Source organism: Mustelus asterias, chromosome 13 (genome assembly GCF_964213995.1).
Source record: "Mustelus asterias chromosome 13, sMusAst1.hap1.1, whole genome shotgun sequence".
In the NCBI taxonomy this organism is placed as follows: domain Eukaryota; kingdom Metazoa; phylum Chordata; class Chondrichthyes; order Carcharhiniformes; family Triakidae; genus Mustelus; species Mustelus asterias.
Window position 1 is genome coordinate 70,111,013 of NC_135813.1, and position 27,967 is coordinate 70,138,979.

Sequence of the window (27,967 nt, forward strand, 5' to 3'; positions counted from 1 at the left end):
TTGACAGCAATGCTAACCAATCAAGGAGGAGAGACGAGGCTGATTGACGGCGATAATGACCGATCATCGTGGAGAGTGAGGCCGATTGACAGCGATGCTGGCCAATCAACATGGAGAGTGAGGCTGCTTGACGGCGATTCTGACCAATCGTCATGCAGAAGCGATACTGATTGACAGTGGTTCTAGCCAATCGGAGAGAGGTCCCGGCTAATCGGTGGGGCCTTGGCCAATCATAGGTGGCTCAGGGGCGGGACCTCTCCTCCCCCGCCCCCTCGCTCTCCGCTCTTGTTTTCTGCTCGGTGGTCGGCGGCGGCAGTGGTGGTGGTAGCCGGGAATGGCCGGAATGAGGCGTTAAGCGGGGCTCTCTGTTTATTGCGATGAGTGGGGGCCGGTAACGCGGATCCGTGTGGAGCCGATGGTGCAGTGTTTATCTATGGTGTGGCGCAAGGTGCTGAGGAAGCGCTGGGTCCTCGGCGTGGTGTTCGGCCTCTCACTCATCTACTTCCTAAGCAGCACCTTGAGACAGGTCAGTGTCCAGCACCGTGAGGGAGAGAGGTCAGTGTCCAGCACACCCAGAGAGGGAGAGAGGTCAGTGTCCAGCACACCCAGAGAAGGAGAGGGGTCAGTGTCCAGCACACCCAGAGAAGGAGAGGGGTCAGTGTCCAGCACACCCAGAGAAGGAGAGGGGTCAGTGTCCAGCACACCCAGAGAAGGAGAGGGGTCAGTGTCCAGCACACCCAGAGAAGGAGAGGGGTCAGTGTCCAGCACCGTGAGGGAGAGAGGTCAGTGTCCAGCACACCCAGAGAGGGAGAGAGGTCAGTGTCCAGCACACCCAGAGAAGGAGAGGGGTCAGTGTCCAGCACACCCAGAGAGGGAGAGAGGTCAGTGTCCAGCACACCCAGAGAAGGAGAGGGGTCAGTGTCCAGCACACCCAGAGAGGGAGAGAGGTTAGTGTCCAGCACACCCAGAGAAGGAGAGGGGTCAGTGTCCAGCACACCCAGAGAAGGAGAGGGGTCAGTGTCCAGCACACCCAGAGAAGGAGAGGGGTCAGTGTCCAGCACACCCAGAGAAGGAGAGGGGTCAGTGTCCAGCACACCCAGAGAAGGAGAGGGGTCAGTGTCCAGCACACCCAGAGAAGGAGAGGGGTCAGTGTCCAGCACACCCAGAGAAGGAGAGGGGTCAGTGTCCAGCACACCCAGAGAAGGAGAGGGGTCAGTGTCCAGCACACCCAGAGAAGGAGAGGGGTCAGTGTCCAGCACACCCAGAGAAGGAGAGGGGTCAGTGTCCAGCACACCCAGAGAAGGAGAGGGGTCAGTGTCCAGCACACCCAGAGAAGGAGAGGGGTCAGTGTCCAGCACACCCAGAGAAGGAGAGGGGTCAGTGTCCAGCACACCCAGAGAAGGAGAGGGGTCAGTGTCCAGCACACCCAGAGGAGAGGGGTCAGTGTCCAGCACACCCAGAGAGGGAGAGGGGTCAGTGTCCAACACACCCAGAGAGGGAGAGAGGTCAGTGTCCAGCACACCCAGAGAGGGAGAGAGGTCAGTGTCCAGCACACCCAGAGAAGGAGAGGGGTCAGTGTCCAGCACCGTGAGGGAGAGAGGTCAGTGGCCAGCACACCCAGAGAGGGAGAGAGGTCAGTGTCCAGCACACCCAGAGAGGGAGAGAGGTCAGTGTCCAGCACGCCCAGAGACAGTTCAGTGTTCCCATATCCCAAAACAAGTCAATGCCATGCTTCCTCCCCTCAGACTCTGAGATAGATCAGTGTCCACCACAAGATGCTGTCCCTGCTTCTTTAGATAGGTCAGTAGCCTGGCTCCAAGACTCACCTGTGCTCCTCTGAACCAGAAGGTGAATCAGTGCCCATGCCCCCATCAGGAGTGGTCAGTCATACTTTGATAAAGGGAACATAGATAAGAGACTGTAAGGTTGGCTTCTAATGATGGAGCAGGACTACTTATTGGGACCAGTATCTGCTCTTGGCTGGTTATTGCAACAGTAACTTGTATACGTCGATGATTTCACTCAAAAATGAACACAGCTCTTCACATGTTGATTAATAGCTGTGGGAATAGAAGCAAAAAAATGTACAGCCTCTCAGGTTGCAGAAGACACAGAGGGCAGCACTACATTTTGAATGGGGGCATAAGACATGAACTAAAACTCCCCTGTTAGAGGCAGAAGAGAGTCAGTAACTGACCCTGCTACAAGAACAATAGTGAGAGAGAAGAAACTTGAGCCAGGCAGAAGAAATTAGAGGGAGACTGATGAATGGACCCCTGTGGTGAGGTAAAAGTGTAACAGAGGCCCTGCTGGAGGAAGGAAAATCCATTGGAAACTGATTTGAAAGTGTCCCTATTCTGTGAACATAATGCCATTGGAAAAGGGATGAGGCACAATAAAGGCTGATTCTGGATAGCTTGAAGAGAGATCCAAAAAGGGCTATGTTAAAGTCTGCGCATTTCAGAGAATGGATAGAAATACCAAAGTGAGTACAACGTCAAATGGGTCTCCCCATCAGCCCTCCACTCACAGTTTGGTTCATTTGGTGGCACAGTGGTTAGCACTGCTGCCTCACAGTGCCAGGGACCTGGGTTCGATTTCCAGCTTGGGTCACCGTCTGTGTGGAGTTTGCACGTTCTCCCTGTGTCTATGTGACATTCCTCTGGATGCTCCGGTTTCCTCCCACAATCCAAAGATGTGCGGGTTAAGTGCATTGACCATGCAAAATTGCCCCTTAGTATCCCGGGATGCGTAGGTTAGAGGGATTAGCAGGGTAAATATGTGTGGTTACAGGGATAGGGCCTAGCTGGGATTGTTGTCGGGGCAGACTGAATGGCCTCCTTCTGCACTGTAGGCTTTCTATGATTCTGTGGTTGTATCCTTGCATTGGAAAGCTGGGTTTCAAATTCTACTGAAGAATGTGAGCCATTATCTAATCTGGCAATTCAGAACAATATTAAAGGAGTGCTACACTATTGGATGAGGTTTTTAAGTGATCCATTGGGGCAAGTGCATATTAGAGATCTCCAAAGTAACACATGATATAACCCCCTCTCCCCCCCCCCCCCCTACTGTGTACAAATGTTGACTTACTACATTTAAGTAGATAACAACAGTGACTGGGATGTGGGCGTTGCTAGCAGTGCTAGTATTTGTTGCAAATCCCTAATTTGCCCATGGACTGAATGGTTTGCTGGGTCATTTCAGTGGGCATTTGAGAGTCAACCACATTACTCTGGATCTGGAGTATATGCTGTCTGGGAAAGGACAGCAGATTTCTTTCCCGAAAGGGCATTAGTGAGCCAGATGGGTTTTTACAGCAATCAATGATGGTTTTGTGGCCACCAATACCAATGTTAGATTTCAATTTCAGATTTATTAATTGAATTTAAATTCTACCAGTTACTGGGGTGGGAGTTGAATCCGTGTCCTCAGAGCATTGGCCTGGGCCTCTAGATTACTAGTCCAGTGACATTACCACTACGCCACTATCCCTGTCCTAAAGTAATTTGTTATATGCAAAGTGAACTTTGGCTTCTTGTGCATCCAAAAACCTTTTTGTCCCACAATTAGCAGCTATGCTTCCAGCTGTCTGTACCCTGAAAATCAGTCTCCTTTAAGACCCTCCTTAAAACCTACCACCTTTTTGACCAGACATTTGGTCACCCTCCTAATATCACCTTCGGCTTGATGTCAATGTAAATCTAATTATTCTTCTCTGAAGCAACTCTGGACTTTTTTTGCTACACCAAAGTTCTCTTTGGTGTATAAACACGGGTTACTGTTTAGAGATGTTCCTGAGAGAAGTGATTAAAATACTATTTAGAGATATGGTTTAATTAATTGCCTAACCAAGTTCCAGATTTATTAATTCTCACCCAGTCATCGTAGAGGCACTTGTGAAGGAAAATAAATCTCAAATGTCTTCAAGGCATCTTGGGCTAGATACAGAACTACCAAAAACAGAGAGTGGGAGTAGGCCAAGTTTCAGAAATTTGTTTTGAATTGTCAACGCAGAAACTATCCAAGCAGAGCTAAATCTATTTCTGGCGTTGAAAGAAGGAAGTTGTGTATGAATTTGTAACTTTATGCCAGAGAACATGATATCTACATGAGTGAAAATGTTGGAAAGTCATATTATGTGATACTAATAGTACTTGTGAACACCACAAGAGGCAACCAAGAAAACTTTGCAATAGGTTTGGAAAAGCTGTAGAACAAAGAAGAGTACAGCGCAGGAACAGGCCCTCAGCCCTCCAAGCCTGTGTTGATCATGATGCCCTAACTAAACTAAAAACAAACCTCTGCCATTATTCAGTCCGTATCCCTCAATTCCCTCCCTATTCATGTACCCATCCAGATGTCTCTTAAATATTGCTAATGTGCCTGCTTCCACCACTTCCTCTGGCAGCGTGTTCCAGGCACCCACCACTCTCTACATGAAAAACATCCCCCGCACATCTCCCTTAAACTTTCCCCATCTTGTAATTGACATTTCCACCCTTGGAAAAAGCTTCTGACTATCCGCCCTGTCTATGCCTCTCATAATTTTGTAGACCTCTTATCAGGTCTCCCCTCAGCCTCTGTCTTTCCAGTGAAAACAATCCTAGTTTATTCAACCTCTCCTCATAGCCAGCACCATCGAGACAAGGCAGCATCCTGGTGAATCTTCTTTGCATTCTCTCCAAAGCTTCCACATCCTTCTGGTAGTGTGGGGACCAGAACTGCATGCAATACTCCAAATACGGCCTAAGGTTTTTATAGTTGCAACATGATTTCCTAACTCTTGTACTCAATACCCCGACTGATGAAGGCAAGCATACCATATACCTTGTTAATTACCTTGGCCACCTGTGTTGCCACTTTTAGGGAACTGTGGACCTGCCCAGATCCCTCTGGATGTTATTGTTCCAAAGGGTTCTGCTGTTTACAGTATAATTTATACCTAAGTTTAAACCTCCAAAATGCATCACCTCGCATTTGTCTGGATTAAATTCCATCTGCCATTTCCGTGCCCAAATCGCTAACATATCTATATCCTGTTGTATCCTCTGACAATCCCCGGCACTATCAGCAACTCCACCAATTTTCGTGTCATCCGCAAACTTCCTAATCAGACCACCCACATTTTCCTCCAGGTCATTTATACTACAAACAATAGAGGTCCCAGCACTGATCCCTACAGAACACCACTAGCTACAGATCTCCATTCTGAAAAACACCCTTCCACTGCGACTCTCTGTCTTCTAAAACCAAGCCAGTTCTGTATCCATCTAGCTAGTCTACCCTGAGTCCCATGTTATTTTAATTTTTGTACCAGTCTGCCAAGTGGGACCTTATCAAACGCCTTACTAATGTCCATATAAACCACATCCACAGCCCTTCCCTCATCAATTATCTTTGTCATCTCTTCAAAAAATTCAATCAAATTGGTGAGACATGACCTTCCCCATTTAAAAAAAAAACTATGCTGCTTATCACTAACTAGTCCAGTTTCTTCCAAATGTGCATATATCCTGCACCTCAGTATCTTCTCCAAAAGCTTCCCAACCGCTGACGTCAGGTTTACCGGCCTATAATTTCCTGGATTATCCCTACTTCTTTTCTTAAACAAGGGAACCACATTGGAATTCTTTTAAGGTGAGACTGTCCAGCTGAACTTGTTTCAAATGGGAAACAATAATCTGAGTCCATGAAACCAGATCTTCAGAGTCGTGAGATGCATGGATGTTAGATGGAGAATATAGATTCCATGTTACATATGTATAGCAGTAGATATGTAGAACTGAGTGCTACTGATAGAAGCTGATGTGGTCAGTCAACTTCAGAAAGAACTGAATGAATATCTGGTTAGGAATAGCTTTGAATGGTGCAGGGTTAAATATGTATCATGTAGATTAAATTTTCACCATGATGCCCTTGTTGCAGAAATAGAGGAAGAGTTTATCTGTGGACGACTGCAGTTAGATTTGAATGATGTGGAGTTTGATTATCTTTGGGCACTGAGAAGTGTTTCATGAGAACTTTACTCATGAAATAAACAGCTTGATTACAGGCCAAAGCAGAGTGATTTATATACATCCTCAGTGGAAGTGAATGAGTTTGATGGGTTGAATGTCATTCTGTATTATGTTTTTATCTAATCCGTTTGGGCTCAGCTGGATTTGAGCTGCTTTGATACAAGGGCCCAGTGCCTGACATGGTCAAGATTTGAACAAAAAGACCTGAGCTGTTCATAATTTTTGGCAGAAGAACATAGTTTCTTTTGTTTTTTGATCAGTAAGAAGTATATAGGTGCATATCAATATTCACAAAGAAACTAGAATTCAAAGTTCACAATTTGTTTCCAAAGTTCATAATTGACTGCACACTTGACTTTACACTCTTCACCAGAATATTGGTCACACCTTTTGTATGTACATACAAACAAGGAGTAGGCCATTCAGCCCCTCGAGCCTCTCCACCTTTTAATAAGCTCATGGCTGATCTGATAGTAACCTCAAATCACCATCCCACCTATCCTTGATAATCCATCATCCCCTTGCAAGCGTTCCTTGGGGTAGTGTCGTAGGCCCAACCATCTTCAGCTGCTTCATCAATCAAGGTCAGAAGTAGGGATGTTTGCTATGATTGCGCAATGTTCAGCACCATTCATGATTTCTCAGATATTGAAGTAGTCCTTGTCCAAAGTGGCAAGTAACATTCACGCCATAAGTGTCAGGCAATGCCTCCGACAAGAGAGAATATAGCCATCTTCCCCTTGACATTCAATGGCTGGAATGATCTGATGTTTCTTACTGATCTTCTGAAACGTCTACTTTCAACTTGGCACTCCAGGGAAAGGATAAGATTATTTCTGACCTTAGACTGTGTTCAGCTTCCAGAAATCAGTAAGATTTTTGCGAAGAGACATGCTGTCAAGAAACTTTAACCACTTCCCATCTCAAAAGGAGGGCAAACAAGTCTTTTGATATTGAAGTAAAAGATCACAAACTTGAAGAATACAGCGATAAATTGCAAGGACTGTTTTGATCATTTTTGAGCTAGGTTTGATGACTTGCAGAAGTTGAGATCCTGATTTGCCCTTCTTGTAAACCCACTCACGGTTGATGATGTCAACGCTGGCCATCCGATTCTCGAACCTCTGGTTAAGGAAACATCTACTGTAGAAATGTAGCTGTTGGACTTCCAAGAGGATCAGAGTCCAAAGATGCTGCATAAATCACAATTGAATTCTGGAAGCCAGTGACAGAAATAAAAGATCCTCAACTCAAGAAAACTAGTGTGCAACTCATTTCGATTTTTGATACAACATGTTGCTGTGAATTACTGTGCTGCATCATGAAGTTTGTAAAGTCAAAACATCGTGCAGCTTTTACAACACTTGATGGAGCTCCTTTGATAAAATCTCAGCCAGATTTTCAAAGACTTTAGCCAGGATGGAGACCTACACGACCTCTCCGAGCACTAATTAGCCTGTGTGAAGTTTGTTCAGTCTTGAAGCTCTCAAACATCTGAAGACTATTGTTTGTGGCTCTTGGTTTCAGTAAGGTTGGCCACCCCTGCTCTGATTTGATTTGATTTATTATTGTCACATGTATTGGGATACATGTGAAAAGCATTGTTTCTTGCGTGCTTTACAGACAAAACATACTGTTCATAGAGTACATGGGGGAGAAGGAAAGGAGAGGGTGCAGAATATAGTGTTACAGTTACAGTTAGGGTGAAGAGAAATAACAGCTCAGTATTACTGATTTCTGGAAGTTGAACAGTCTGAGTAAGGACCATTCAAATGTTTGATGGCAGCAGGGAAGAAGCTGTTCTTGAATCGGTTGGTACGTGTTTTCAGACTTTTGTAGTTTTTCCCAACTGAAGAAGGTGGAAGAGAGAATGTCCGGGGTGCATGGGGTCCTTGATTATGCTGGCTGCTTTCCCGAGGCAGCGGGAAATATGGATGGAGTTGATGGGAGGCTGGTTTGCATGTTGGACTGGGCTATGTTCACAGCCCTTTGTAGTTCCTTGCAGATTTGGCCAGAGCAGGAGCCATACCTGGCGGATGAATGCACTATCTGTGGCTAACTAAGGAAGTTGAACAGAATATCAAATTGTAAGAAAAAGCGGACAGTTCTGTGAAAATTAGTGGTAGGTCAGAAGATCGGACAGAATTTAAAATCCAGCAACAAATGACTAATAAAGTAAGAGAAAGCTAGCTAGAAATATAAAAACAAGAATTTCAACAAATATTTGAATAGAAAAGAATAACTAAAGTGAGTGTTGATCTTCTAGAGAGTGAGTCTGTGAAACTAACAATGGGAAATGATGGAACCGTTGAACAGATATTTTCTGTCCACCTTCATTATAGAAAGGCATGCAACATCTCTAAAATACTTGTAATCTGAGAGGCGAAAGGGAGGGAGGAATTTAAGCAATTCCGATCACCAGGGAAAAGGATACTGTGAAAATTACTGTAACCGAAAACTGATAAGTTCCAAGGACCTGATGACCTGCATCCTAGGATCTTGAAAGAAGTGGGTTAATAGTTGCGTTGTTTTAATATTCTAAAATTCCTTTGGTACGTCCCAACAGATTGCAAATGTAACTCCTCTATTGAAAAAAGGAAGGAGACAGAAAGCAGGTTAGCCTAACATCTGTCATAGGGAAAATACTAGAATCTATTCTTAAGGTTATAAGAGGACACTTTGAGTGCAATTAGGCAGAGTCAATGAGGTTTTGTGAAAGGAAAATCATGTTTGGCTAATTTATTGGAGTTCTTCGAGGAAGTAACAAGCAACGGATAAAGGGGAACTTGTGATGTATTGGATTTTCAAAAGACCTTTATTAAAGTACCAGAGCAAGTGCTACTACACAAAATAAGAGCTTATGGTGAAACCAAGCATCGGCACAGCAAGCACAGTGGTTAGCACTGCTGCATCACATTGCCAGGGACTTTGGTTCAATTCCAACCTTGGGTGACTGTTTTTGTGGAGTTGGCACATTCTTCCCGTGTCTGTGTGGGTTTCCTCCCACAGTCCAAAGATGTGTAGGTTAAATGGATTAGCCATGGGAAATGTGTGGGGTTATGGGGATAGGGTAAGATACGCTGTCAGAGAGAGTCAGTGCAGACTCGATGGGCTGAATGACTTCCTTCTGCACTGCAGGGCTATGATACAGACATGGAGAGGATTGCTCAGCTAACAAGAGGGTCATTTTTGGGTTGGCAAGCTGTAACCACCAGCAGAGTGTCACAGGGATCAGTGCTTGGGCTTCAATTATTTATATTCTTTTTCAATTACTTAGATGAAGGGACCAAATGCATGGTTACTAAATTTGCGGATGAAGCAAAGATAAGCAAGAGAGTAAATGGTGAGGATGGCATAGCCAATCTAAATCTCTCGGCAAATTTCTTAGGTCAGTGGGCAAAAAATTGGCAGATGGATTAAAATGTGGGAAAATGTGATCTTGTCCACTGTGACAGGAAGAATAGAAGAGCAGTATATTATTTAAATGGGGAAAGATTGCAAAGTGCCACTGACACTTGCTGCAAATGTGTTGGCCCTCGATCACACTGGTGTCCAGAATTATCCACATTCCACAGTTACATCACATCATCTGCCGTGCCACATTTATTATGTTTTCATTAATTTAGTACTTTTAATTAGTTAATAAACCCTATTACTCCAAATAAATTTAACTACTGTTACTTCAAAACCTACTATTAATAAAACCTTACAGTTACCAATAATTTGTACCAATTTTTTAAAAATGAACATGCAAAATACACACCAACCAGTCACTTATCTGATTCTCTGTGATGGCAAACATGATTTTTCTTTGCACGCAGACAATCTGAGACTGAGTCTCATCAGCAGCATCTGTGTCCACAAACTGAGCCCCACCACCAGCAATACCAGGTTCGCGCTCTGCATCCATCGACTTGAGGCTCGGCAGCAGCGTCGGGTCCATCCCTCTTTCATCTTTTAAGCCTGTAGTTCCACTCTGTCTTCACACCCCACCCCAACACTCTGAAATGTTACATGCTTCTCTCTCTACATATACTGCCTGACCTAATGAATATTTTAATTAAGCATTTTCTGTTTTTATATCTGATTCCAAGCATCTGTGGTCTTTTGCTTTTGTCGTGGAGGGAATGTAAAAGCTTTTTTTTTTAACCAAGCGGGAGACTTATACACTAATAGTGTGAGGTTCTCTGTAAAATCGATTAATTCACCTTGAATTGAATGAGACAGTTTAGTTACTGATGCATTTCATTACAAAAGCTGCTCCAATTTTTTGATAAGGAAGTCAAGTTGTGGTCATGTTTTTCAAACCATAACTGAGTAAAATATATTCGAGGCAAACTGACTTGTCTAGTCAGAGAAAAAGGGATTTATAAATATAGATAATGGGATTGTCGCATCTGTTGTTGTACCAGCAAAATAGGACAGGCTGCAGGTGGGTGGGAGGCTACTGCAGCCAAATCCATTTCTCCTTGAGCCCATGTATTTTACTTGCCCACGAGAGTGCTTGGAAGCTGCAGCTGGGATTAGAATACTGAGGGGCTTTGCTTTACCCAAACATGGTGCATAAGTGACTGATCATGGCACTTGTTTCAAGATCACAACCATTATTTCCAAATCCTGAGTGTTGCATCCATTAAAATATATTTAGAAATAAATATCCTTTTGGTTGTATTTGGTTCTTGCAGCAAGGACTTGATAACTGAAGCAGAGAGGAGTCTCATCCTCTGATGCTGTCATTTAGTCTTCACGGAATTTATTTATACCTTACTTGAATACAACTCGATCAAAATTAGTTAGACCCCTCTCTTTTCAAAAGGAATGGTGTATTTTGCATGTACACTTTAAATGCAGTAGCCAGTCTGCACAAATGGGAGTTATCATTGCTAAAACAAAGGTAATGTATCAGTAAAGATTCTGGCAAGAAAAGTGAGAGTATCTGTCTACTGGGTTTCTATTTTCATTATAATTACTTGTGAAAATTAATATATGGAATGCCCAAACATTTGGAAAACATGAATCATAGTAATAGCTAAAGCTGTTAATGAGTCCTTTAATCATCTGTAGTATTTAAGAAAGGTTTTTAATTAAAATTGTCATTTATTCATACTGCCATTTTTATAATCTGTTGTATACGTAACAGATGCTAAAAATTCTACATTCTGTCCAGACAGTTTGTTGACTTGTTAGCACAGCGGTGGTGTCCCACAGAATCACTTAATTTTCTTGTTAGATTTCATGGTTTTTCCACATGTATGCAACATACATGAATTTCATTGTGTAAAACAAAAGTGCTAAATTGGACAAAATATTTATTACAATTTAGCTTTGTGATTTATTACAATAGTTATGAATTGTGAAATTAAATGTTGCTACCCCAATTCCACACACAATTAGTTGAAGTGTGATGGTGGGCATGTGTGAAGATTTTATGTTTACTTGAACTACCCTTTAAAGAATCTTCCAGTAGTACAATTATAGATTCTGGTTATGCTGAAAGATTACACTGGGCCGAAGTATTGGTAGTGACTGCAATAAGCACATGGAATTCTGACATCAGATTATTATTAAAGTGTCGACCTTGGCTCAACACTTTGGCCATGGGTCAGGAGATTTTAAGTTCAAGATCCACTTCAACGTTTGAATACATCATTTTACTTCACATTCCAGGGCAGTACTGAAGGACAGAATTATATAAAATCCCATTCAATTCTGGCCTTGGGTGACTGTGTGGGGTTTTCACATTCTCCCTGTGTCTGCATGGGTTTCCTCCCACACTCCGAAGATGTGCGGGTTAGGTTGACTGGCCATGCTAAATTGACTCTAGTGTCAGGGGGATTAGCAGGGTAAATATGTGGGGTTACAGGAATAGGGCCTGGGTGAGATTGTGGTCAGTGCAGACTTGATGGGCCGAATGGTCTCCTTCTGCACTGTAGGGATTCTATTCTATGATTCTATGCAGAAGAGGCTTTTCGGCCCATTGAGTTTGCACCGACTCTTTGACAGAGTAACTTACCCAGGCCCTTTCCCCCACCGTATTCCCGTAACCCCACACATTTCCCATGGCTAATCCATCACCCCACACACATCTTGGGATAATAAGGAGCAATGTAGCCTGGCCAATCCACCTAACCTGCAAGTCTTTGGACTGTGGGAGGAAACCCATGCAGACACTGGGAGAACGTAAAAACACAGACATTCACCCAAGGCCAAATTGAATCCGGGTCACTGGAGCTGTGAGGCAGCAGTGCTAAATACTGTATCACCATGCCGTCTGGTCAGAGCTGCCTTAGTTTAGACAAAAACTAAACTGATGACAGGATCTTCCAGTCCCACCAAAGTCGGTCCTCTTGGCGGTGGGGCGGGCGAGCCATGCAAAAGCCTGGGATCAGAATATCCCGTTGGCAACCGAAGACTAGCCGCATCCACCATGAGGAAACCTGCCGTGGGGTTGGGGGGTGGCCGGAAAACCTTGCCATGAGATCCTTTCTTCCCATCCAGGAGGCTGTGAAAGATCCTTTGGCAATATTCAAGGGTGAGTAGAGGAGTTCTCCCAGTATTCTGGCTAACATTTATCTCTCAAACAACAACACTAAAAATTTCTCTCACTGACGCTTGTGGGACTTTGCTGTGCACAAATTGGCTGCTATATATGTTTCTCCATCATATTAGTGACAACACTTCAAAATTATTTCATTAGCTGTGAAGTGTTCTGTGACTCCCTGAGGTTGTGAAGACACTAAATTCAGATCCTTTCAGTTAAGCTCTTACATTCAAGTGCAATTTTTCTTGTAGCAAATGCTAAATGAGTACTTAGTTATTTTAGCAAAAGTTACTGATGATGAGTGCAATATTAGTATTGGGATTTTGTTTTGTATTAACTGAGCAATTTTTCCTATTCTTCACTGCATTCAGGAGGAAAGAACAGTACTGGACCGAAACTTGTTGCAGCTTCGAGGTTCTGAGCGGCGAATTGTGTGGAAAGTGCGTTTCAACCTTGGGAACAGCAGCAGGCCGTATACACAGTGTCGAAACTCTATCCAGGGTAAACTGCTAATTACAGATGAACAGGGTGAGGAAATGTGACATTACCTAATTTCCACCCATGAGGCACTTTCACTTTCTCCTAATCTTTTAAATTCACTAGGCTGTTCATAGAATCATACAGTGCAGAAGAGGCCCTTCGGCCCATCGAGTCTGCACTGACACGCAAGAACTCCCACCTAATCCCATCTACTCCCATCTACTAGCACTTGGCCCATAGTCTTGAATGTTATGACATGCCAAGCGCTCATCCAGATACTTTTTAAAGGATGTGAGGCAACCTACCACTCTCCCAGGCAGTGCATTCCACACTGTCACCACCCTCCGAGTAAAACTGTTTTTCCTCACATCTCCCCTAAACCTCCTGCCCCTCACGTTGAATCTGTGCTCCATTGTGACTGACCCATCAACTAAGGGGAACAGCTGCTCCATATCCATCTGTCTATGCCCATGTTTAATCTTGTGTAACATTAGTCTTGTTTTTTTTTAAAAGTCGATAATCTTCTGAATAAAATATATTCTTTGGAACAAGCTGCAAATTCTTAACATTTGCTGTGAGATCTGATATTGTTTCTCTTTCTCTTCCCTTTTACTGTAGGCTATGTGTGTGAGAGGAAAGACTTGCTCGTGAATGGCTGCTGCAGTGTAAACACACCTAGCACAAAGTTGTATGCATGTGATACCTGCTTGTCCAATGACTGCTGCACTGTGTATGAGTACTGTGTCTCCTGTTGCCTACAGCCAAATAAGGTGAGGAAATGCAAGCCTACTTCATTATACAAACATCTGGCATTTTGATGGATTGAGAGTGCCAAGTTTAGGTGTGGATTACAAAAGTCCAATTGTTAATACGATTTGATCTTTGTGTAGCAATTCAAAATGTGAGTAAACCTTCCAATATGTCAACATTCAAAATGAATAATACAACTACTTCAACTTCAAGGGTTAGATGAAGAAGGGTGTGAGGAGGCTAACACTGGCATGGACCTTTTGGGCTGAATGGCCTGTGTCTGTGGTTTTTGCTATGTATGCAATAGTTTAAAAATGCTCTTAGGATATCCAGCCTGATCAAAATGTTATTTGGTTTATGATAGTGATCAAGCAGGAGACATTAGAAATACTGCAACCAACTAAATAGTTAATACGGTAAGAGATGAATATTTTGCTCTACCTTTTGGCTAAGATCAAATGACAGGGTGAAACCATGATCAGGCAGTGGATGAAGCTAGCACATTGCACTCGGGGTGTGCTGATGCTTGCAATCGTGGTTTCCCTAAGTGAGGGTAGAGTAAAGGATCAGGGTAGCCAGTGAGGTAAAACCGAGGCTGTTGGCTAAGATGAAGTGTTAGATCGAGCCCGGAAGGGGGTGCAATGCTTCACCCTGTCAGCTTGGATCTTGTTTGATTGAGCCCAAGATGGGATGCAATGTCTTGTCTTGTCAGCTTGGATCTTGTTTGTCTCTCAAGTGGGGACCTTCATTGAACCTAACTTGAATTGGCTTTTTTGATTAGAAATAATGAAAGGTACCAAAAAAAAACAATTTTGCTCAAGCTTTTGGCTAAGATGAAGTGTTGGTTCGAGCCCAAGATGGGGTGAAATTTCTTCTCTTGTCAGCTTGGACCTTGAATGTCTCTCTTGTGGAGACCATGAATTGGATTCAGTTTGAATTTGGTTTTTGGAGCAAGCAAGGAGATGGATTTGGGCTTATCCAGTCTACTCTGCGGGGGAAACAAAAATTGCTTATTTAAGAGATTAATATTGCTTTGTAGCAATAAGCTTGAAGAACACTCCTGTGAAGTAACACATCGATCAGACATTCATTATGAACTATAATAACATACAGATAATTTCTCAAGATAAAATTAACTTTGAAGAAGAAAGATTTGCATTTATAGAGTGCCTTTCATGACCTCAGGGTGTTCCAAAGTGTTTTACAATCAATTAAATACTTTTGAAGTATAGTCACTGTTGTGATGTGTGAAACGTGGCAGCCCATTTGCACTGAGCAAGGTCCCACAAAAGGCAATGGGGTGAAGAATGAAATTGACTTAATTTTGGATCATACTTAAAACCTGTGGTTTCTGGTTCTCAGCAACCTCTATTGGAACGTTTCCTGAACAGAGCTGCAGAAGCCTTCCAGAATCTGTTTACAGCAATTGAAGATCATTTTGAGCTCTGCCTGGCAAAGTGCAGAACATCATCTCAGGTTCGTAATGAAATAATTTCAAATAACTGCAAAATTAGTCAGAATAAAACACAATAAAAATCAATGCCCTGCATCATTCAATTTCATCATATTTGCAATTGTTTGAACAATTTTCTTTTTTGCAACCTCATCTGAGACTTGTAACAATTCTACTTCATCGCGGATGCATGGAGAGCAAGCTATACTTTGGTAGTTGCACAATTATATCATGAACTAACTCTTACTGAGGCTGTGTTCAATTTTGAAAACTCAACATGATCAAAATATGCCAGGTCCCCTCTTATGCCAGGTGCCCTCTAATTTTCTTAAATGCCCATTTGTACAGATATATTCTGTAGAAAGATGCATATCCTGGAAGTGAACTATGGACTACATTGACCACTTGTATTTATTTGTAGCTGAATATCACTATACCTAATGTGAATGTATAAGCTCTTCATTCATATTTTACTTTGAGCTGATTCTTACAACCTGCTCATAGCTTCACTGGTTGGAGGTATATAGTTCAACGCTGCTGTAGTCTCCAAGGACTATTGTTTGGAAACATTATTACTCAAGTAGGCATCTTGACGGTACCTTGTTCCAGGCTTTCCTCCTTGAGTAAATTTTCCCAAATTAATATTGATTCCTTCCACCTGCAGAGTGTTCAACATGAAAATAACTACAGAGATCCTGCTGCAAAGTATTGCTATGGAGAAGATCTGCCAGAGCTACTTCCACTTTAACCTGTGTTAAAATAGCCGTCATGACCAAACTTTGTACAAACTTCACTGTGGAAGGATTGCTGAGGGTTTGTTAAATTGTGAGGAAGCTTTGTTTTCTACATCATTATTTAATATTTATTTTGTTTCAACTTTTGAACTGTCTCGATGGCATCAATCAAGGCGACCAAATGCAAAACAATACCCTTCCAAAATGTGTAATTAGTGCTGGGCTCAATTTTGCAGACAACTGCCAGCAACCAAAGAATCATCAGCTACACTAATTACAGTTTATTTGCATATTTGGAAATTAATTTAAGCAAGATATGTAAATATATGCATATGTTTATCAAAACGAAGATGTACACAACACTTGATTTATGAGCAATTCAGACTTTCTGCTTGCTCGGATATCATTTTAAGTCTATTCATAAAGGAATATGATCATATGATAGATGGAATCACATTGAGGTTGGTAGTCCTGTTTTAAACACCAGTGAACCATGATATTTGATGTAGCAAAATTGAATTGTTTTAGTTAAATATAGGATGCGAACATTTGAGATTGCATACATTAGATTATCTCCACTCCAATCTAAATGATAAATGTTGTGTTTTGGCCTTCGTGCTTTGGAAACATGCCTTCAGCAAAGATGTGACTTCCTATTTGAGCTACACACAAACTAAAAATTAAAATAATACATTTGTGAGCTCTGGCCGAAGCGCCAAAGAATCTTGTATTTACTAATTCATGAAAATAATGCAAAAATTGAAAGGAACATTTCCTGCAATGTGGATGAACAAAAGATTTTTAAAAGAGAGTTTGTTTGAATTTCCTGATGACCTCTTGAATAAGGCAAGAAAAGAAGTTGAAAAAAAACCCCCTGTAATATTTAGATGGTGAGAAAGCAAACCTGTTTGTTACAGTAACCTCATTTTTTTAAAGAAAGCAACCTATCCTTTAATGTCTAGTTGAAGTTGAAAGGCGTTTGTCATGCATTATTTTCTTTCATTTGAAAGAGTCTCTGGGCAGATAAGCCAGAAGTATTAATGAATAAAATATGTTAAAATATGAGACAGCATTGCTTGTGCTTTTGTAGTTCCATATGATTGTGTATTAAAGACAAGTTATAACGTAGAGAGCATCTTCTTCCCGAGGGCTAAGGAATAAATCGTGCTTTCATTTTTGTTGTTGTTTTTATATTCAAAATTTCTATTAACTTAATATAAGCTAAATTAATTTGTGTATGGGGATGAGTGTAAATGTAACTTGAGAGATGTATGTTTTTGATGTCATGCAATGGAATAACAACCTAATAAAGAACAAATGTAGTGAATAATATTTTTAACATTAACTCTCAATTTGACTCATTATTCTGTGGCAGTTTCTTTATTTCTTTGCCCTCCCCAACCAAATTCCCAGGCTGAGTTAACAGGTCCAATTCTCCTGTTTTGAGACTTAAGTGCTCCCGCTGGCGGGAAAGCAGGAGTGATTCATGCTACCGCTGGTAGCAGTGTTCACACGTCACCCTGCCTATTAAAATGGCCCGGCCCCCAATGTGAAACGCGCGGATACTCTGACAGCAGTGGCAGCTGATTTGCTGGTGTCAGGGGTCACCTGAGTGAACAACAAACAGGAACAGCTAGAAAGCGTCCCTTGCACATGCCACACTAATATCTGCAGGGAAGGGGCTTCCTCGATGTGGATGTTGACCAGATGTTGGAAGCCATTGAGGAGAGGAGGCCACCCTGTTCCTCAAGGTAGACAGGAGACTACCTGCTAATGTAATGGCAGAAGCCTGGGAAGTGGTGGCTGAGGCTGTCAGCAGCAACAGTTTGCCCAGAGGACAGCCTTTCAGTGCAGGAAGAACATTTTAACCTTAGTGCTGCAAGAGAGAGTACCCACTTGTGCCCCTGGCATCATCCACAACCCTCGCCACAGCCAATAAGCACTTCCAGTCTTCAACTAGCCAGCCTACCAGCACGTCCCTCAGAACCCCCATTCTGACTCCGGTCCCCCACTGAACCCCATCAGTCTCTCTCCCTCCGTGCCACATTCAGGCTTGCCTCAGATCCCACATGTGGCACTGATATTTAAGCCCCCAAACCCATGTGGCCAGCCTCTCAAAATCTCTTTTTCTTCTCCCAAAGGATAAGACGGCACATAACAAGTGGGGGAAGACAGGCAGGACCTACGCATGCTGAGGGCCCTCACACCCTTTGAAGAAAGGGCCCTGGAAATTGCAGGGGAGGGCCAGGAGCAGTCAGCCAACTGTGAGGTTTGGATGCCAGAGCAAGTTTGACTCCAAACCACATTCGTCCTGATCTCAAATGAGTTTAACATTTTCTACACCATTGAGATTTCCAAAAGCTAACCCACCTCCTTTCTGTTCACCGTCTGATGAGGATAAGCCACCTGGGGTTGCATTTACTCATCCAACCCTCAAGAGAACCCCAGACTACAGCTCTGGGGATGACGCTGAATTCTAGGCACTGTTGTCACTTGCACCATTCAAACACACTTCGATGTTTGCGGTCAGGCTTCTGGGGTACTCTCTGGTGAGCATCAGACAGCTGCTTCTGCACATCGGGTGGGGGTAGGAACTTGCAGGCGAGCTGAGAATCGGAGGACTGCTGGGTCCCAGGAACCAGCTACCCCAAAGGCAGATGGCGATACTTTGGGAAACCTCATCTCAGCACTGCTACAGATGCAGAAGCAAAGCCATGCTAAACAGGAAGGTGTGAGGGGAACCTTCCTACAACTGCAAGGCTATCTGGAGGAGTCCACCAGGCTTCTGTTGCAGGAACTGGTGCTGACAATCTCACTCCAGCTGCTCTTCTGTCCAATGGAGTGACCCGGGGGCCACCGGGCACCCCGAGGAAGGAAGAAGTGCCAGAGCACAGCTCTGGACTTTCCACCAGGGAGCTCTTGTAAGTCTCTAGCCCTTCTGAATTCCACCCCCCTCCTGACACATCTATTGGTATTCAGGAAGAACACTGTGGCATCATCAGCGACACCTGAAAGTCGACAGGATTCCTCCAGGCCCAGTTCCTCCACAGGTTGCCTGGCAAGGGCATCACATGGCATGGAATGCAGCAGGCTGCCTCCACCTCTGATGTGCAGTCTGGGGAACACCTAGAAGGAGCAGGAGACCTCAAAGTTAAGTTGCAGGAGCACTGAGTTGGCATGGGTGAAATATAGTTTATTATTGTTAGAAGTAGGCTTACATTAACACTGCAATGAAGTTACTGTGAAAATCCCCTAGTTGCCACATTCTGGCGCCTGCTCGGGAGAATTTAGCATAGCCATTGCACCTAACCAGCATGTCTTTTGGACTGTGGGAGAAAATTGGAGCACACGGAGGAAACTTAGGCAGACGCGGGGAGAATGTGCAGACGGTGACCCAAGCCAGTAATCGAACCTGGGTTCCTGGCGCTGTGAGGCAGCAGTGCTAACCAAAGTGTTATGAGAGAAGTGAGCACCATTAAAACATTGTTCACCTTAAGCCTTTCACTTGTTCAGTCAGCCTCATCAGCTGGGGATAGTGGTATTGATGTGGACGGCTCTCCTGTCCCCAGCACAGCACTCATGGTCTCACAGGCCGTACAGGCTTACCCTCCAGTAGGAGGTCATGTGAGTCGGAGTGAGACAGGCCGGTTCACATTGTATCACTCGGTCTGCAGGAATCCCTCACCCTCGGCCAAACCCAGCCACCCACACCTCCTCTCACCAGACTAACTGTGAGCCAGATGGAAATGCCCCCATCACACACTTAGGGATGGAAAGGGAGGTCAGTGGAAAATTTTGAGATAGACAAGAGTCTGATCTCTGGTTACCATGAGGAGCACCACAGCTTTCCTAACAATGAGTCATCATCACACTCCTGCCTTGCGATCAGACCCGGTGACACTGCAAACCCAGACCCACCACCCTGCTGTGATGTTATGTTGATCCTTGGGAAGTGGGACGGGATGCATAAAAAGGGGTGGGGAGAGGGTGGAGGGCAAGGCATGGTGGAGAAGGGTAAGGATACAGGGGTGGTGGGGATTGAGCTGCTGCACATGGCTCCCTTTAGACGGCAAATCTGGAAGCAATGAAAGCTCCCTGAGTCCTGTGGCCTATAGCACCCTGGCCGCCACCTGTCCAGCTTTCTCCAGGCCCTCCTCAGCATCCTCCTTCTCCACATCCCCCTCCTCAGATGCCGTCTGTTCCTCCTCCAGCGTGTCGCCCCGCTGCTGTGCAAGATTGTGGAGCACACAGCAAGCAACCACAATCTTTGCAACCATCTCTGGGCTATATTGCAGAGCCCCACCAGACGGCTCCAGACATCTGAACTGCACCTTTAGAAGGCCAATGCACCACTCAATAACATTCCTGGTGGCAGAGTGGGCCTCATTGTAACAATCCTCTGCCTCAGTCTGTGGCCTCCACACAGGTGTTATTAGATGCCACCTCAGCTGGTAACTCTTGTGCCCAATTGCCAACCCCTCGGCCGAGGGTTACCCTCGAATGGTAGGGTTAGAGTACCTCTAGATTTGACAGGATGTAGGTGTTGTGCGTGCTCCCTGGATAACGTGCACAGACGTGCATGATATTCAGCTGGTGGTCACGCACTGGCTGTATGTTCAGGGAGTGGAAGCCCTTCCTGTTGATGTAGGGCATTCTCTGTTGAGACAGTGCTTATAGGGCGACATGTGTGCTATCGATTGCCCTGTGGACCTGGGGCATCCCGGTGATGGCATTGAATCCTGCAGCCCGGGCATCCTGATGGGCCTGGTCCAGGTTGAAGCTGATGTAACTTGATGCCGGGCATAAAAGGCATCCATGACCTGGCGGATGAAACTGTGCATGGATGACTGTGAGATCCCACCCAGGTTTCCGCTCGAGCCCCGGAAAGATCCAGTGACAAAGAGATTGATGGCAATAGTGACCTTTACAACCTCCTCATCTTGGTGCCAGGTGATCGAGAACCTGGCACGTGCTGTATTATCTCTCTTTGCAGGTGCGGTCTTCTGTGGCACATGTGGTCCAGCAGCTCCTCCAAAATCCAGAGCCTTCTGTAGAGCTGGGGTCCACAGTCTCCCTGTCTTCTTGCCTCCTCCTCGGCCTGATGAGCAGCTGGCACCTGAGCCTCTGCAGCAGCCCCTGATCTTTGGGCTCCGGCTCCTGTGGTACAGGGTCATACCTGGGTTGTCCCTGGGCAACCTCCTGCTTGCCTCGGTGCCAACAACCAGAACCATCGCTATCTGGAATGACTCCTGTCCAAAATCCATCCTCAGTCTGTAAGGACAAGGAAAAGAGAGCAAGAGAGAGAGACAGTTCGCAAAGTTATCCATCTTTGCATTCTAACATCCCCCCCTCATCCCTTTTTGTTGCAGCGGCTGGAGGGGGCCAACCCTCAACATTGTCCGCCCGTGCAGTGAAGCACAATAGCAACTACTGTCCATACCATCCGACTTGTCCGGTGACGCCTTTGCCCTTTGTCCCCTCTTTTTGCTTCACAGCCATGTATCCCCATCATCCCTCCCTTTACAGTGCCTATGGAATACTTTTCGATGTGCTGAAAATGGTGAAGACTGAAGGTTTCCTTCAGTAGGAGAGGTGAACCTCTGGGGGAAGCTGTGTTGTACTGAGTGACACTGGTACTGGTTCAAACCTGAGTTTCCATCGTGTCTTTGGTGAGACCCAGCAAGTTTCTGGGGGTGATAATGCCATCCAGTGGGATAAGGATGAGACATGAGGGAGCAGCTGGCATCATCCTTTAAGGAGCTTCCCCTGTGTGTCTCAGTGTTGCGGCTGTTTCTGTGATATGGGTTACCTGGCAGCACTTCTTTCAGCTGCTACTGGGGCACCTGAGCCTTGTGTGCACTCACTTTGCTGATTCCCCTCCATCATGTGGTGTTGGACTGTGAACGAAGGGAGTTCCTTGAGGTGTGCCAATGTCCAAAGCTCATGTAGGGTTTGAAGGGAGAGAGGTCCTGGCTCAGTGACACTTGCTGTGTGCGAGGGGAATTAACACTGGGGCTGGCCTGAGTTGGGGATCTCTACATGGTGACAGGACAATGCCAGACTATGAGAGGTTAACAGGTACAGGTATGGAGGGATCCACATGTCCTTGGTGTGTGGTTCCCATGGAACCAGAAGGTCAGAGCTGAGTATGGACACAGAGAGGAACCAACATTTGATTTGGATGGCATGGTAGCACAGTGGTTAGCACTGCTGTCTCACAGCGCCAGGGACCTGGGTTTGATTCCTAGCTTGGGTCATTGTCTGTGTGGAGTTTGCACGTTCTGCCCATAATCTGTGTGGGTTTCCTCCCACAGTCTGAAAGACGTGTTAGTTAGGTCCATTGGCTATGCTAAATTCTCCCCCAGTGTACCCAAACAGGCGCCAGAGTGTGGCAACTAGGGGATTTTCGCAGTAACTTCATTGCAGTGTTAATGTAAGCCTACTTGTGACTAATAAGCAAACTTCACTTTTTACTTTACACTTTTGACATATAGGTGTCTGAAACTGAGATGGACCGGGTTAGCTGCAACACTTCAAAGAGGCAGTGGAAGTGGTCAGGCAAGGTCGGCCCAACCCAAGGGGGCCGCCGCAATCTGTGGGAACCATCCCCTCCTGAAGTCACCTCCTTTGCTCCAACTCAAACCCCAGTTGCCCCCATTGAGTCACACATGCCTCCAAGCAAGACAAAATCATTTAAAAATGAACACTTATCTCCTAGTTCCCCCTCAGAAGCCTTGCTGCCAGGTTCCTGTTTTTCAAGAGTAACACCAAACTATACCCGCCTGACTTCCGGCAGCAAGGGTGGGTGAATATCATATAGCCACTCCATGTGGGGTTAGTCCCGCTAATGACATTCAAACGAAAGTATTTGCATAATTATCGAGTGGGCAGGAATCCGATCGGGGCTGGTGGGTCAGCTCAGGTGGATCCCGAGAGCCCTCACGGCCTTCAGGAATCCTGATTTTCAGCCAACGCCCCATTCACTGAGGCATCGGGATTCCCGCTGGCCGTCGGAAGAGGTTGGAAAATCACCCCCACCATCTATCATTAACTCAGAATCTTTGAGGGTCCATCTCCATTGTTGCTGTTAGTTTGATACCAGTACCTGCAGTTCAGATTTCAGCCAGATAAAATTATGTTTGCAAAGCTGAGCTCCTGCTTGGTTAGAATGCTAACCTTCCTGCCCAAGAGAGTGTTCTCTTCACCTTGGGCAATCTTCCAGCAGCCCAATCCCCCCTGCTTTATAAACGTGTCCATTGAGAGCCAGGTTAAAACACCCCCAGGAGGTCCAACACACCCACTTTGAACTGGGTTTGATACCTCACCAGCTTTACAGGCTTGCACTGTCAAACCAAAGCCATGAGAGACTACTGACTGCAGGAGGTCTCCCTCTACTTCACAATGGAGTGAAGTGGGAATTACTGCACTGTAAATGCACCCCTCAAGACCATATCCTCTGTATGTCCATCTCACAACTCTCAGGCTGTACATAACTGTAAATCAGCGAATTCTAATCTGCATTCAAAACAACAATTTAAGAATAACATTTACGAGATGAAATTGATTTATTTTCAGGATTTTTTTTATTTTGATCGTATAGCAAATGTTTAACAATTCAGCCCTTTATCTGCACCAAAAATGAATCATTTCATAATCCGAATTAAGCAAAGTGGGAATTTAGTACTAAGAACATTTGATCAGATCATTTGAACAAATTTACTAAAGTAAGATAGTAGGAAGATACTAAGCCTAAATTTCAGTCCATAAAATTTCCCTGCAAGGAATTCTGATTTTAAATTTAAGTTTATGTTTAAGTTTAAATTCATTTATTAGTGTCACAAGTAGACTTACATTAACACTGCAATGAAGTTGCTGTGAAAATCCCCTAGTCGCCACACTTCGGTGCCTGTTCGGGTACACTGAGGGCAAATTTAGCATGGCCAATGCACCTAACCAGCACACCTTTCATCAGCTGTCAGCTAAGAAATGTTGAGCTGAAACTTCCTGTGGCGTCAGGTTCTGAGCACACCTTGGCCGCGTGCCTGTCAGCACAACTTTACGTCAGGTGGCCTCCTCAGTGACTGCTTCCACATTGCCATCTAATTAAGGATGGTAGGCAGAACAGGGATGCAGGAAGCCCAGTGAGAAGGCCGACAAGAGTGGCTGCCTGTCAGCCCTACGGGAAGGAGGCACAGCTGGGGCAGAAGGTGAGTATGAGGACTCCTCAAAATAAGGACACTTTGAAAAGGCTGCAAAAGGTTCCATTACAAAGGCATCCCAGAACTGTTGCGGCCATCACAAGCATCGTTTTGGCCATTTCAGTCTTGAGACTATGTTATTGGAGCATATAAGGCAGGCTCTGGACTCAACAGGAGGAAATACTGTCTGACGCCAGGAAAGTTCCATCATTGCGGGAAAATGGCCATTAAGTGAGGCTTTAAGTGCCTTGATTGACTGCCCGCCTCCATGGAGCTTGTTGCTGAATCCCATGGCAACCTGCTTCAGGCAACTTGTCTGGAGGCAGGACAGGCTCAGGGGGCCATTCTGATGGAGTTTTCTGCTATATTACTGGCCGCAAGCCTCCAAAACTGTCTCCAAGGGTACAGAAAGTAATGAGCCATTATTTCAGACAAAGAAGGGGAAAAATGGTCCATTAGCTTGCTATAATGTTTTCTTCAGCATGTCCACTACGACTCTCACCAATTTCTACATAGAAAGCACTATAGAAAGCATCCTTTCCAGTTGTATCACAGCTTGGTATGGCTCCTGCTCTGACCAAGACTCCAAGAACAAAGGGTTGTGAATGTAGCCCAGTCCATCACGCAAACCAGTCTCCCATCCATTGATTCCATCTACACTTCCTGCTACCTCGGCAAAGCAGCCAGCATAATCAAGGTCCCCACGCACCATGGACATACTCTCTTCCACCTTCTGTCGGAAAAAAGATACAGAAGTCTGAAAACATGTACCAACTGACTCAAGAACAGCTTCTCCCTGCTGCCATCAAACTTTTGAAAGGTCCTATCACACATTAAGGTGATCCTTCTCTTCACCCTATCGGTAACTGCAACACTATAACTGCAACACTATATTCTGCAGCCTCCCCTTTTCTTCGCCCCTATCTACTCTATGAACAATGGCCAAAGTTTTATCGTCCCGCCTGTCATATGAATCGGAGTGGGCGAGGGGTGGACCATGGAAAGGTCCATTGACCTCGGGCGGGATTTTACAATTTTGGGATGATCGAGGCCGTAAAATCCCACCCAGTATGTTTTGTCTGTATAGCGCGCAAGAAACAATACTTTTCACTGTATCCCAATACATGTGACAACAATAAGAATATAAGAACTAGGAGCAGGAGTAGGCCATCTGGCCCCTCGAGCCTGCTCCGCCATTCAATAAGATCATGGCTGATCTTTTTGTGGACTCAGCTCCACTTACCAGCCCGCTCACCATAACCCTTAGTTCTTTTACTGTTCAAAAGTGTATCTATCCTTGCCTTAAAAACGTTCAATGAGGTAGCCTCAACTGCTTCACTGGGCAGGGAATTCCACAGATTCACAACCCTTTGGGTGAAGAAGCTCCTCCTCAACTCAGTCCTAAATCTGCTCCCCCTTATTTTGAGGCCATCCCCCCACTTGTTCTAGTTTCACCCGCCAGTGGAAACAACCTCCCTGCTTCTATCTTATCTATTGCCTTCATAATCTTATATGTTTCTATAAGGTCCCCCCTCATTCATGAATCAAAACTATTCAATCAATTGTGCTTGTTGCCTCCTGAGTCCATACCGGATTTTAGTTTAATTGCTCTGCTGGTAGATTTCAACTTGTGAAGGGTTAACTCCCAGCTATACAGAAGCTTTTTAAAATGCTTAGGTTGGCTCCTGGATGGAATACCGAATGGGCCAGGCATTTCAGCCATCATAAACAGCTTACTCCTGAATAATGCATCAGCTTTGAGACAATGTGAAGTCAATGAGCACATCACAGAGTCATTTGCATCCTGACGCTGGCACTGGGTTTTCATTACACCTGGCAGGGGTCTTAGTTGAACAGACGATGTAGGTGCTGTGACATTATTCTGTTCATTCATATTTCATATAAAATACACCGGTTAGGTTTTCCAGAATCAAACAAGTCCATTAGGATACTTTTCAGTCGGTCTACAAAAGGACAGAATTCACATGGCAACATGCGACATCATGTATCATGTGAGAACTCGATTATGATTCTTCAGTCATGCCATAGTTTAATGGATATTAAATGTGTACTCCTGGTTTTAATGGATGCGAGGTCCCTTTAGGAGAAGGACCAGTGGCATCAAATCCAAGAGCCTGTTTACTGCAGTCCTATGCAATTGGCGACATCTGCGTAGTCCCTAATAGTGAGTGACTGGGTGAAGCTTATAGATCAGGTGTGACTCAAAGGTAGAAATCCTTGACAATAAAGGTCTAGTTCATTGAAGACACTGAACCAACAACATGTTTAGGCACCCATCACAGTGCCTGCTTCTGTGCCTGTTCCTACAACATTGAACTTCACCCACACTATGTTCCTCTGAAGACTTTCACCTCCACCAAAGAGCAATTAAAGTTGTTAAGAGAAAAGGGCAACTTGTTGTGCATTAGTTGTGCATTTCTTACTTGAAAACTGAACGGTTGAAAGTGTGGTGGGGATCTGGTACACCTATTTGTCCACTTGATTGCACTTTCGAGCAGGCACTTGCATGGGTACCTAGAACTCCTGTCCAAATCAGGTGGGAGGCTGACCATATAAATGAGAGCCTAATGCCAGTCGTAGAAACCTGATTGGAACTTTGAAGGTGATTACACTGAACCTCAGTGTGGGTGTAAAACTGGCCATTCGAGAATGAACCCCTGTAACATCGCCTGAGTTTGTCCCTGCCTCAGCTCATCTGCTGCTGAAACCCTCATTCAGGCCTTAAGAGTTGACTATTCCACCTCAATCCTGACTGGCCCCCCATGTTTTACCCACTGTAAATTTGTGGTAACCCAAAACTCTCTTGCCCATGACCTTACCCACACCACATCCTTTTCATCTGTCACCTCGATCTTCAATGACCCACACTGGCATCAATTTTAAGATCCTCCTCCTTGTTTTAAAATACATCCAAGGCCAGCTGCCACATGCAGACTCGATGGGCCGAAGGGCTTTTCTGCACTGTATGCCACTATGACATGTCCATGCCAAAATTTTCCTCTCCACTGAAATCATGTAGAGTTTATCTGAGCGTCCAGTGCTATAACCTCGTCAAAGTTAAAAGTTACCCCCAAGTGGAAACATGTGAAACGTGTATGGCACAGCTCGGTCCTACTTTCTCTGGATTTTCAGAGCCTTAATAGCAGTTCTTAAAAATGGCGGAAGGTTCTCAAAAAAAGGTAGGTTGAGTGCGGTGTGGGGGTAGGTGCTCACTAAGACTTTTCTGAGCAACATAAGTGCTTTTCCTCTGAGTCTCACAAAACTCTTCTGGCGTATGATAGTCCCCTGCATCTGCATCCCCTCACAGGCCTTACCTGCTGGTGACCCCATGTGGTAGTTCCTAAACAGACAGGAAATTGTGGTGGAGTGCCCATTTGGCACCCATAGCTCGCCAAAAAAATTAATGAGATAAGATATAGGAGCAGAATTAGGCCATTCAGCCCCGATCTGAACCTGAAACTGGGTTGAGCCTCCCAATTGCTCCATTGAGGACAGAGGCGGACTATCAATGAAACACATCGTGCCTAGGCACAGAACCCCAACCAATGGGGGAGCCCCATGCTGCCTGGTGGCTTTGGGGCACCAGAGCCTGAGAGCTCTGATAGGCTCATTTGTATTTCTTGAGCCTATCAACAACCAATGCAGAGCAAGATCAGTCTCTGATTGGTGCAGTCTTTTGCTGCATGGAGCAAAAACAGAAAATGCTGGAAAATCTCAGCAGGTCAGACAGCATCTGTGGAGAGAGAACAGAGCCAACGCTTCGAGTCTGG

The 27,967-nt window shown here is 44.8% G+C and overlaps 1 protein-coding gene across 2 annotated transcripts; it reads left to right on the top strand.

Moving 5' to 3' along the window:
• The first annotated feature begins 288 nt into the window (after window positions 1–288).
• Window positions 289–16,913, top strand: spring1 (SREBF pathway regulator in golgi 1). 2 transcript variants are annotated; one of them, XM_078227001.1, is made up of 5 exons: window positions 289–526; window positions 12,933–13,089; window positions 13,660–13,811; window positions 15,154–15,267; window positions 15,909–16,913. In XM_078227001.1, exons 1-5 carry the CDS (start codon window positions 416–418, stop codon window positions 15,990–15,992), a joined length of 618 nt encoding a protein of 205 aa, XP_078083127.1. In that variant the 5' UTR covers window positions 289–415; the 3' UTR covers window positions 15,993–16,913. The 2 variants fall into 2 exon arrangements, with proteins under 2 accessions (XP_078083127.1, XP_078083128.1); XM_078227002.1 differs by lacking the exon at window positions 15,154–15,267 and having other exon boundaries at window positions 15,909–16,117.
• Window positions 16,914–27,967: the final 11,054 nt, after the last annotated feature.